Source organism: Oncorhynchus kisutch, linkage group LG16, assembly GCF_002021735.2.
Source record: "Oncorhynchus kisutch isolate 150728-3 linkage group LG16, Okis_V2, whole genome shotgun sequence".
NCBI classification, from domain to species: Eukaryota; Metazoa; Chordata; class Actinopteri; order Salmoniformes; family Salmonidae; genus Oncorhynchus; species Oncorhynchus kisutch.
The window spans coordinates 49,316,331-49,329,702 of record NC_034189.2 but is presented as its reverse complement, the minus strand read 5'-3'; the positions used below and the strand labels follow the sequence as shown (position 1 = coordinate 49,329,702).

The window sequence follows — 13,372 nt, the reverse complement described above, 5'->3', positions numbered from 1 at the left end:
CTTCAGAATTCTAAAAGGTTCTTGAAATGTACGGAAGCCTCCAGATGTGTCCCTTTCATAGCACACAGCAAATTGGCTAGTGTTTATTTTTCAGTGTAACATTTCTAGTATTGATTCGGGAGTTAAATTAACACTGGAAGAGTTAAATTAACACTGGAAGAGTTACATTAACACTGGAAGAGTTACATTAACACTGGAAGAGTTCAATTAACACTGGAAGAGTTACATTAACACTGGAAGAGTTACATTAACACGGGAAGAGTTACATTAACACGGGAAGAGTTACATTAACACGGGAAGAGTTACATTAACACCGGAAGAGTTACATTAACACTGGAAGAGTTACATTAACACTGGAAGAGTTACATTAACACGGGAAGAGTTACATTAACACGGGACGAGTTACATTAACACCGGAAGAGTTACATTAACACTGGAAGAGTTACATTAACATGGGAAGAGTTACATTAACACTGGAAGAGTTACATTAACACTGGAAGAGTTACATTAACACTGGAAGAGTTACATTAACACGGGAAGAGTTGAAAAATAATCACATTGTTTGTGTTAATATCCAGAGTTGTAACAAAATCGTGCCCATCATTATCATATTTCCCAGCATTCTCTATTGCTGGTAGATTTTTGTTTCAATATGTGGACCCCAGGAAAAGTAGCTGTTGCTTTAGCACTAGCTCATTGGGATCCTTATAAAATACTAAATATCTATATTTTTTGCATGTACATTGATTGATTATTTAATCTTATGCTACTCAAATATAAATAGCATACATTTTTATAAACTAATTTCATTTGTTATTTGGACTGAAATGGCTGTTCCAGTTTAGATGCTTAAGGTAGTCTGACATATTAGTCTTCCCAACCCTAGCAGTCATTCTGAATGCACGTTGTGGGTGAATAAACATTGCAAATGTTGGATATCCCCACTTTTAATGGATTCCAATAAGAATGACATTTGCTGGTGCAAAACAGCATAAAATGACTTGCAGGTCTGGCGTGACGTGTAAACCTTGAGTTTCAGGACACTGTATTAGGGTAAAACTAGGCCCTCAAAAAAAGGCATTATGTCATATGTATTGTATTGTTTAAAATGATAACATTTTAAAGATAACATGTTCACTTAGTATCTCTACTTGGTGAAGGCCACAGGAGTGAAAATGAATGAATGCAACAACCCTTTCTCTGTCACTAACAAGTCATGGGTGGAAACACTACAATTGGTTCGAAGGCACACTGGGAAATCCACCACTGAATTCACGGGCGGCTGGTGGCATCTTCATTTGGGAGGACGGGCTTATTGTAATCGCTTATTGTATTCACACATATTCACACATATTGTTCCATGTGTTTGATACCATTCCATTCACTCCATTCCAGGCATTATTATGAACCGTACTGTACAGAACCTATTAGAGATCTATAAAGAACCATGCATACACCTTTATTTTAATAGGACTACACAATTGTAGCCCTCCACAAGTCTGACTCATCCTTGGGAGCAATATCCAAATGCCTGAAGGTACCACGTTCATCTGTACAAACAATAGTACACAAGTATAAACACCATGGGACCATGCAGCCGTCATACCGCTCAGGAAGGAGATGCGTTCTGTCTCCTAGAGATGAACGTACTTTGGTGTGAAAAGTGCAAATCAATCCCAGCAAAACAGCAAAGGACCTTGTGAAGATGCTGGACGGAACAGGTACAAAAGTATCTATATCTACAGTAAAACGAGTCCTATATCGACATAACCTGAAAGGCCGCTCAGCAAGGAAGAAGCCACTGCTCCAAAACCGCCATAAAAAAAGACTACGGTTTGCAACTGCACATGGGGACAAAGATCATACTTTTTGGAAAATGTCCTCTGGTCTGATGAAACTGTTTGGCTATAATGACCATCGTTATGTTTGGAGGAAAAAAAGGGGATGCTTGCAAGCCGAAGAACACCATCCCAACCATGAAGCACGGGGGTGGCAACATCATGTTGTGGGGGGGCTTTGCTGCAGGAGGGACTGGTGCACTTCACAAAATAGATGGCATCATGAGGCAGGAAAATTATGAAGAGAGATAGAGAGAGAGAAAAAGACTGTGTCAGCTTGTCTTCTACAGGCTTCTGACCCAGACTCCCAGCAGATGGTTATGTGTTCACATCCTGCTCTGGCTTATAGCTGCCTGGCTGCTTGGTAGAGGGCCTAGCACTTGTTTTCTAAATACACCCGGCCTCAATAGCTTGTACTTGTTGTTTTGTTTGTCTCTGTATGTGAAATATCTCTTGGCAGCCGCTGTCCATGGTGCTGACCAGGGCCATTAGACAACTGGGAGTGTTGAATGGACAGCTCCAAATGAAGTACCTTATACCAGGGGGAGCCAGCCTTTCTCCTGGGGAGCCCCTGCTACAGGTTATTTCCCCCACCTCTGCAGGTGTTTGTGTGTGTGCATTTTATATCCCGAGAGAGAGAGAGAGAGAGAGAAATGTAACAACCAGTTCATTTTTATTGTTTATTTTACCTTTGTTTATGATCTATTTGACTTGCTTTGGCAATGTAAATATATGTACTATATAGTACCTAAAACATGCTTATCGCTGTGCAGATACAATGCTATAATTCCTTGAACAAGGTTTAGATTGATTGAAGCAGAAAGTGTGTGAGTCAGACAACAGCTCTATTCCCAAAGGTACGACTCATCTCTGCTACAGGACTACTTTCATCAAGAGCTCCCATAACAGCTCATTCTACAGGGAAGGTTAAACAGCACTCAAATTATACCCATTAAGGTCCACTCGCTCTCGCTCACTCTCTTTCTCACACACACACACACACACACACACACACACACACACACACACACACACACACACACACACACACACACACACACACACACACACACACACACACACACACACACACACACACACACACACACACACACACACACTCTCACGCTCTTTCACACTCTCTCTTTCAAACTCTCTCACTCACTGACACTCACTCACAATCTCTCTCTCTCTCTCTCTCTCTCTCTCTCTCTCTCTCTCTCGCTCGCTCGATCGTTTCAATATCCACTCAGCATCACTGACCGTCATTCATTGTTTAAAGTGAAAAAGGTGATGTTATTTAATGCCTCATACCCCATTTAACCGTGTCCCAGCTAGAAACTTTCTCACTTCCTTTCTCCTCACACACACTGGGCTGGGCATTTGAAGATTACAGTACCAGAAGTCTTGAGTCTTAGTTTTGTATTTTGATTGAGAAACCAGCATTCTATATCAGCACAAGGGCTCAATACAGACAGCCAGTGTAAGGTCCTATAGATTGCCAGAGGGGTGAACTCTATGTGGAGCAGGCATCCGGCTTTGGCTTGCTTAAATGCCCAGCTAGTGTAACGATGCTAGCTTTAGCATCCCTCAGACTGCCAGTGCAATTCCTATTGAAAATGCTAACAGGTAGCATCTCTCGCTATACAGCTTTGTAATTAAGCAATAACACACAAGGGGCTGTTCTTAGCCATGACGCAATGCACTACCTTATTGCTATTATAAACGGGTTCCTAACGTAATTAGAAAAGTTTTTAAAACTGTTTTGATATACCCATGATATACATTCTGATATAGCACAGCTTGTGGCCTCCCGGGTGGCGCAGTGGTCTAAGGCACTGCATCACAGTGCTAGCTGTGCCACAGAGATTCTGGGTTCGAACCCAGGCTGTGTCGCAGCCGGCCGTGACCGGGAGGTCCATGGGGCGACGTACAATTGGCCCAGCGTCGTCCGGATTAGGGAGGGTTTAGCCAGCAGGGATATCCTTATCGCGCACTAGTGACGCCTGTGGCGGGCCGGGCCCAGTGCACACTGACCAGGTCGCCAGGTGTACGGTGTTTCCTCTGACACATTGGTGCGGCTGGCCTCCGGGTTGGATGTACGTTGTGTCAAGAAGCAGTGCGGCTAGGTTGGGTCGTGTTTCGGAGGACGAATGGCTCTTGATCTACGCCTCTCCCAAGTCCGTACGGGAGTTGCAGCAATGAGAAAAGACTAACTACTACCAATTGGGGAGAAAAAAATAAAAAGATATAGCTCAGCAGGTTCTAACCACCCTGAATGCTGTTTATAATAAAGCTTATATCATTCAGGGGATACGTGATAGGCTTTTTTCTGTTCAAAGGAAACAGTTTAGGATTATCTCCTCCCTTTCACTGATCTAACAACTGGAGAGAGGTAACAACTGATGCTACCTGACAACAGGACAGAGGTAACAACTGATGTGACCTGACAACAGGACAGAGATAACAACTGATGTGACCTGACAACAGGACAGAGGTAACAACTGATGTGACCTGACAACAGGACAGAGGTAACAGCTGATGTGACCTGACAACAGGACAGAGGTAACAACTGATGTGACCTGACAACAGGACAGAGGTAACCACTGATGTGACCTGACAACAGGACAGAGGTAACAACTGATGTGACCTGACAACAGGACAGAGGTAACAACTGATGTGACCTGACAACAGGACAGAGGTAACAACTGATGTGACCTTACAACAGGACAGAGGTAACAACTGATGTGACCTGACAACAGGACAGAGGTAACAGCTGATGTGACCTGACAACAGGACAGAGGTAACAGGTGATGTGCTGGTGACCTGACAACAGGACAGAGGTAACAGGTGATGTGCTGGTGACCTGACAACAGGACAGAGGTAACAGGTGATGTGCTGGTGACCTGACAACAGGACAGAGGTAACAGCTGATGTGACCTGACAACAGGACAGAGGTAACAACTGATGTGACCTGACAACAGGACAGAGGTAACAACTGATGTGACCTGACAACAGGACAGAGGTAACAGCTGATGTGACCTGACAACAGGACAGAGGTAACAGCTGATGTGACCTGACAACAGGACAGAGGTAACAACTGATGTGACCTGACAACAGGACAGAGGTAACAACTGATTTGACCTGACAACAGGACAGAGGTAACAGCTGATGTGACCTGACAACAGGACAGAGGTAACAACTGATGTGACCTGACAACAGGACAGAGGTAACAGCTGATGTGACCTGACAACAGGACAGAGGTAACAACTGATGTGACCTGACAACAGGACAGAGGTAACAGCTGATGTGACCTGACAACAGGACAGAGGTAACAACTGATGTGACCTGACAACAGGACAGAGGTAACAGCTGATGTGACCTGACAACAGGACAGAGGTAACAACTGATTTGACCTGACAACAGGACAGAGGTAACAGCTGATGTGACCTGACAACAGGACAGAGGTAACAACTGATGTGACCTGACAACAGGACAGAGGTAACAACTGATGTGACCTGACAACAGGACAGAGGTAACAACTGATGTGACCTGACAACAGGACAGAGGTAACAGCTGATGTAACCTGACAACAGGACAGAGGTAACAACTGATTTGACCTGACAACAGGACAGAGGTAACAGCTGATGTGACCTGACAACAGGACAGAGGTAACAACTGATGTGACCTGACAACAGGACAGAGGTAACAACTGATGTGACCTGACAACAGGACAGAGGTAACAGCTGATGTGACCTGACAACAGGACAGAGGTAACAGCTGATGTGACCTGACAACAGGACAGAGGTAACAGCTGATTTGACCTGACAACAGGACAGAGGTAACAGCTGATGTGACCTGACAACAGGACAGAGGTAACAACTGATGTGACCTGACAACAGGACAGAGGTAACAGCTGATTTGACCTGACAACAGGACAGAGGTAACAGCTGATGTGACCTGACAACAGGACAGAGGTAACAACTGATGTGACCTGACAACAGGACAGAGATAACAGCTGATGTGACCTGACAACAGGACAGAGGTAACAGCTGATGTGACCTGACAACAGGACAGAGGTAACAGCTGATGTGCTGGTGACCTGACAATAGGACAGAGGTAACAGCTGATTTGACCTGACAACAGGACAGAGGTAACAGCTGATGTTCTGACACACCAGTGTATTGTGATTTTAGTGTCTGCCTGTTGACACAATTATATACAATGATACATTGAGCTGGACAGCCCCAGAACAGAAAACACCTTTATATACAATGATATATTGAGCTGGACAGCCCCAGACAGAAAACACCATTATATACAATGATACATTGAGCTGGACAGCCCCAGACAGAAAACACCATTATATACAATGATACATTGAGCTGGACAGCCCCAGACAGAAAACACTATTATATACAATGATACATTGAGCTGGACAGCCCCAGACAGAAAACACTATTATATACAATGATACATTGAGCTGGACAGCCCCAGACAGACAACACCATTATATACAATGATACATTGAGCTGCCCAGCCCCAGACAGAAAACACCATTATATACAATGATACATTGAGCTGGACAGCCCCAGACAGAAAACACCATTATATACAATGATACATTGAGCTGGACAGCCCCAGACTGGAAACACCATTATATACAATGATACATTGAGCTGGACAGCCCCAGACAGAAAACACCATTATATACAATGATACATTGAGCTGGACAGCCCCAGACTGGAAACACCATTATATACAATGATACATTGAGCTGGACAGCCCCAGACAGAAAACACCATTATATACAATGATACATTGAGCTGGACAGCCCCAGACTGGAAAAATAAGAGAAAAGGGAGATTTGCTGAATTGGCCATTTCTCTTTTTTCTCTGAACTGCACTGTTAGTACAAGTCCTGTGTGAGTTCATACTTCTGAGGTTGACATGTCAGTGTGTGTGTGTGTGTGTGTGTGTGTGTGTGCATATCTGTGTGCGTATTTAAGTGTATGTCTATGTTTGTGTATGCGCAATATCAAATCAATAGTGGTAAGTGGTAGCTCTCTTCTCTATTCTCTTCTCTCTTTCTCTCTCATTTCATGTCTCTCTGTTTCGCTCTCTCTCTCGCTCTCTTCTGTGACTCTGTGGCCCGGGCTTGAGGCATATATATTTTTACCACCCACCACACTTCCTCTTAGTCTGCTGGCTGGTGTTAAAGGCGTGTGCCCAATACATACCGTGCTGCGAGGAGAGGCCCTGCTGCCTCTCCTTTCTGTATGTCTAAGAGGAGTTTAGATGGCATACACCTTCCTGTACTTGCCATTGTGATGGATTCTTTTTACCTAATGCCATTACAGGGTTTAGTTGACCATTCTGATGGTTTCTCATTATGACATCACAAAGGACTTTGTTTACCATTCTAAATTAGTCTCATTATGACATCACAAAGGACTTGTTTGGTCATTTTAACAGATCCCAATTGATGGCATCACAAATGATGTCATCTTATCATTGATGAGAATGTGTCAGATGACAACCGAACTGACATCATATTCATTAAGTACCACCGCATATGTTCCATTGGTCGGATTACCAGAATATAGTTCATTTCCCCCCCACCTTCTGATGTTCCCAGAATCTCTATGTTAATTTTAACCAAGGTTTTTGCAAATGTAACATCAGTAGGGTAGAGAGAGGAAAAGGGGGGAAGAGGTATTTATGACTGTCATAAACCTACCTCCCAGGCCAACGTCATGACAGCAGACACATAGCTTTAAACAGTCACTCTACACTGATGTACATCTATGTTTTCTCTACTTCTGTTTTCATGTTTAGTTTGTTCTCTAATACATTATCCAGTATCTGAAAGCTGCTTATGATTCCCCCATGTCCTCGCTTGCTCCTCACTGCAACACAAACTCAGCCCCTCTTCTGTAACAATAACAAACCCACGACTGAATGGCCTACATTTCCACAGAATGTTGATCCCTGCACTACTTTACCTATAACTCCTCGCTGCCCCACCTATATTTCCACGTTTTATGCAGCCTGTCCTACATTACCCATAACCCCACACATTTCCACACGTGAGTTTATGCGTGTGTGTGTGTGAGTGTGCATGCGTGCGTGGTAAGGGTTTAGAGGTTTCCCTTCAGGTCTATATGTTGTCATAGTGAGTGTGGAACTGAGGACAGATACCAGTGCAGATATCTCTGCTAAGCATACTTCAACAGCATCAGAAGTGGAGCCAGTAGACAGACTTATAAGGATCCCAGTCAACAACATTCCTGGTGGCCATTCTCTCTCTCTCTCTCTCTCTCTCTCTCTCTCTCTCTCTCTCGCTCGCTCTCTCTCCCTTGCTCTTTCTCTCTCTCTCTCTCTGTCTCTCTCTCTGTCTCTCTCTCTCTCTCTCTCTCTCTCTCTCTCTCGCTCTCTCACTCTCTCTCTCTCTCTCCCTCTCTCTCTCTCAGTGTTTCTTATGAGGTCCTGATGACTGTATGACACAACAGAGATATTCCTAGCCCTGGGTGTGATATAGGGAAGGGGGAGTGGAGAGATATAACCGGGGGTCCATGGAGGGTGTTTGTGTCGCTCATGGATTTAGAGACAGTGCTACGGATAACAGAGAGGAGGATACGTACTGCATTGGGGAAACTCACACCAGGTAAGGAATGGGTTAGATAGTTTGAAAAAGAGAGAGGGAGAGGGATAAGTAGTGAGGGAGTGAGGGAGAGGGGGAAAGGGGGAAAGGGAGAGAGGGAAAGGGAGAGAGGGAAAGGGAGAGAGACAGAGTGAAAAGCAAAGAGAGGAAAGGCGGGTCACGGGATGTTACCTTGGTTGTCTGGTCAGGACACTCTGGTAAGTCACTGGGTTCCTGTTGGGTCACAGATGAAGCCTATTGGGGGAAATTGAGAATCAAACCAACAAGCAGTTGATGCCTGAATTGTCTGCTTGTTCAATCTGTAAACCTGTAGCTAGTCATCTTTGGTATTTGTTTTTTTATAAAGTTCTAAAATATTCTGTCTGGCCCTATTGTGATGTCCTCATGCCATATTCAGTGTGACCCTACAGGGATTTCATTATAACAAATGCTATCATTGTAGATTTTGTCTGGCCCTATTGTGAAGTCATCATGTCAAATTCCCACTGGCCTTGTTGTGATGTCATCATGTCAGATTCTATCTAAATTGGAAGCAGTTGATTTTCTTTCTGTCCCCCTGGTCATGATTTAACCTCCAAATTCGCACACACACACACACACACACATAAACACAGTGTGACCTGACCCCTGAAGTTTGTAAAGGTGTTGATAAGGCAGGCGTCAGACTCACATCTCTGTCTGAGGACTCTGTTTGAAGTGTGTGTGTGTGTGTGTGTGTGTGTGTGTGTGTGTGTGTGTGTGTGTGTGTGTGTGTGTGTGTGTGTGGTGTGGGTGGGTGGTGTGTGTGTGGGTGGGTGGGTGGGTGGGTGGGTGGGTGGGTGGTGTGTGTGTGTGCGTGCGTGCGTGCGTGTGTGCGTGTGAGTGTGTGCACGCATATTTTCCAAGGTAGTTAATCCTTGTCAGCACCTGGTATTGTCCCTGCCATGGAAACCTCTCTAGTGTTGACTGAGCTGTATACTAATAATAAATGCAGGATATTTACAGATGTATACCTGTCTGCCCTGAACACCTCAGGATTCATATGTATCAGGCATCTCAGAGTAGGAGTGCTGATCTAGGGTCAGGTCCCCTCTGTATATGAAATCTTATTCATTGTGATCTACAAGGCCTTACTGATCCTAAATCAGCCCTCCGACTCTGAGACACTTGGTACATACAGCGCCAGGTCTCTTTCATACCATCTCTAGTCCTTCTCATCCTTAAATGTCGGCATAACATCAGATTATTGGATTACGGGGATGCAGCATTAGGTCTAAATATCCGTGTAGTTGCACCTTTTGTAGTGCAGAGTAACGAGATGGGATTGAGTTAATGGGTTTATAATCTCTCTGTGAAAAGAGGTATGAGGTGAAACTAGAGAAGGTGGATGGCGTGTTCCAAGTTAGATCATGCTGAGTACCAGGTGAACCAAATCAAGCCCATCATAGTCCATCATCATTCCTCCTGTTTATGGGGTTCTATCATTGCTGCTGTCATTACTAAGTTCATCCTGGTAGATGGAAGGAAAGTTGACATGGATCATAACAGGTTGTGTATGAAGTGACGTGACACTAACGATATGGACACAGGACTAGGGATGTGATGAGAGGTGACATTAGGTCATGCTATCCCTGACCTATTCTAAGGTTGAGGTGAACACACACGCAGGTTCACACATGCATACACCTTATGCTGTGTTTCGCATCTCCCCAATGGCCTCTCTAGTCCCCAAATACAGAACTCGGGAGAATCTGAGCCACACACGCACAGAGACACACACACACAGACACACACACACAGGTCCCCAAAGCCATCACTCAGGAGAACTTGATTCCTGAAGCAGCAGAGTGTAGGCATTTAGGAGCCAAACCCCCATCGACCCTCAACTGGACCTTCAACTCACCTCCAGACAGACAGGAGGAGAGAAAGGGAGTTGTGAAGGGGAGAGAGAGGAGGAGAGGAAATAGACATGGAAGGAGAGGTTGAGAGGTGGAGGAGAGAGAGGAGGAGAGGAAATAGACATGGAAGGAGAGGTTAAGAGGTGGAGGAGAGAGAGGAGGAGAGGAAATAGACATGGAAGGAGAGGTTAAGAGGTGGAGGAGAGAGAGGAGGAGAGGAAATAGACATGGAAGGAGAGGTTGAGAGGTGGAGGAGAGAGAGGAGGAGAGGAAATAAGACATGGAAGGAGAGGTTGAGAGGTGGAGGAGAGAGAGGAGGAGAGGAAATAGACATGGAAAGAGAGGTTGAGAGGTGGAGGAGAGAGAGGAGGAGAGGAAATAGACATGGAGGAGAGGTTGAGAGGTGGAGGAGAGAGAGGAGGAGAGGAAATAGACATGGAAGGAGAGGTTGAGAGGTGGAGGAGAGAGAGGAGGAGAGGAAATAGACATGGAAGGAGAGGTTGAGAGGTGGAGGAGAGAGAGGAAGAAAGGATATTAGGTTTTATTTAGGCCCATTTATTTGCAAAGCCTTACTACATCATCACTGAATCGTCACTGGACCACAGGTGCCAACACTGTAACTTGATTGGTTGGCAGATGTCATCAATGAAACATGAATAGACCAGAGATGTAATCAGTGACTGACTGGAAGGTGAATGACTGCCCCATGTTACAGAGAGGTACTGACTGGATGGTGAATGACTGGATGGTGAATGACTGCCCCCCATGTTACAGAGAGTTTACTGACTGGATGGTGAATGACAGCCCCCATGTTACAGAGAGGTTACTGACTGGATGGTGAATGACTGGATGGTGAATGACAGCCCCCATGTTACAGAGAGATTACTGACTGGATGGTGAATGACTGGATGGTGAATGACAGCCCCCCCATGTTACAAAGAGGTTACTGACTGGATGGTGAATGACTGGATGGTGAATGACAGCCCCCATGTTACAGAGAGGTTCCTAACTGGATGGTGAATGACTGCCCCCCATGTTACAGAGAGGTTACTGACTGGATGGTGAATGACTGCCCCCATGTTACAGAGAGGGTTACTGACTGGATGGTGAATGACTGCCCCCATGTTACAGAGAGGTTACTGACTGGATGGTGAATGACTGCCCCCATGTTACAGAGAGGTTACTGACTGGATGGTGAATGACTGCCCCCATGTTACAGAGAGGTTACTGACTGGATGGTGAATGATTGCCCCCATGTTACAGAGAGGTTACTGACTGGATGGTGAATGACTGCCCACCATGTTACAGAGAGGTTACTAACTGGAATGGTGAATGACTGCCCCCATGTTACAAGAGGTTACTGACTGGGTGGTGAATGACTGGATGGTGAATGACAGCCCCCATGTTACAGAGAGGTTACTGACTGGATTGTGAATGACAGTCCCCCATGTTACAGAGAGGTTACTGACTGGATGGTGAATGACTGCCCCCCATGTTACAGAGAGGTTACTGACTGGATGGTGAATGACTGCCCCATGTTACAGAGAGGTTACTGACTGGATGGTGAATGACTGCCCCCCATGTTACAGAGAGGTTACTGACTGGATGGTGAATGACTGCCCCCATGTTACAGAGAGGGTTACTGACTGGATGGTGAATGACTGCCCCCCATGTTACAGAGAGGTTACTGACTGGATGGTGAATGACTGCCCCCATGTTTACAGAGAGGTTACTGACTGGATGGTGAATGACTGGATGGTGAATGACAGCCCCAATGTTACAGAGAGGTTCCTAACTGGATGGTGAATGACTGCCCCCCATGTTACAGAGGGTTACTGACTGGATGGTGAATGACTGCCCCATGTTACAGAGAGGTTACTGACTGGATGGTGAATGACTGCCCCCATGTTACAGAGAGGTTACTGACTGGATGGTGAATGACTGCCCCCATGTTACAGAGAGGTTTACTGACTGGATGGTGAATGATTGCCCCATGTTACAGAGAGGTTCTGACTGGATGGTGAATGACTGCCCACCAGTTACAGAGAGGTTACTAACTGGATGGTGAATGACTGCCCCCATGTTACAAAGAGGTTTACTGACTGGGATGGTGAAATGACTGGATGGTGATGACAGCCCCATGTTACAGAGAGGTTACTGACTGGATTGGAATGACAGTCCCCATGTTACAGAGAGGTTACTTGACTGGATGGTGAATGACTGCCCCCAATGTTACAGAGAGGTTACTGACTGGATGGTGATGACTGCCCCCATGTTACAGAGAGGTTACTGACTGGATGGTGATGACTGCCCCATGTTACAGAGAGGTTACTGACTGGATGGTGAATGATTGCCCCATGTTACAGAGAGTTACTACTGATGTGAATGACTGCCCACCATGTTACAGAGAGGTTTACTAACTGGATGGTGAAATGACTGCCCCCATGTTACAAAGAGGGTTACTGACTGGGATGGTGAATGACTGATGTGAATGACAGCCCCCATGTTACAGAAGGTTACTGACTGGATTGTGAATGACAGTCCCCCATGTACGAGAGGTTACTGACTGGATGGTGATGACTGCCCCCATGTTACAGAGAGTTACTGCTGGATGGTGAATGACTGCCCCCATGTTACAGAGGTTACTGACTGATGGAATGACTGCCCCCCCATGTTACAGAGAGGTTACTGACTGGATGTGAATGACTGCCCCATGTTCAAGAGAGGTTACTGACTGGATGGTGAATGACTGCCCCCATGTTACAGAGAGGTTACTGACTGGATGGTGAATGATTGCCCCCATGTTACAGAGAGGTTACTGACTGGAGGTGAATGACTGCCACCATGTTACAGAGAGGTTACTAACTGGATGGTGAATGACTGCCCCCATGTTCAAGAGTTACTGACTGGGATGGTGAATGACTGGATGGTGATGACCGCCCCCATGTTACAGAGAGGTTCTGACTGGATTGTGAATGACAGTCCCCATGTTA

At 45.5% G+C, this 13,372-nt stretch overlaps 1 protein-coding gene across 2 annotated transcripts in view; it reads left to right on the top strand.

The window, feature by feature from the left end:
• Nucleotides 1-13,372, top strand: part of LOC116354022 (fibroblast growth factor 14-like) — a 91,285-nt gene that overhangs the window by 2,303 nt on the left and 75,610 nt on the right. The window contains exon 1 of one of the 2 annotated variants that reach the window (XM_031792781.1): nucleotides 8,385-8,505. The exons of the other annotated variant lie outside the window; for it this stretch is intronic. Coding sequence (XP_031648641.1) covers nucleotides 8,436-8,505 — 70 coding nt within the window. The 5' untranslated portion in view covers nucleotides 8,385-8,435. Of the gene's footprint in view, nucleotides 1-8,384; nucleotides 8,506-13,372 lie in introns of those variants that run through there. 2 annotated transcript variants of the gene reach the window in all.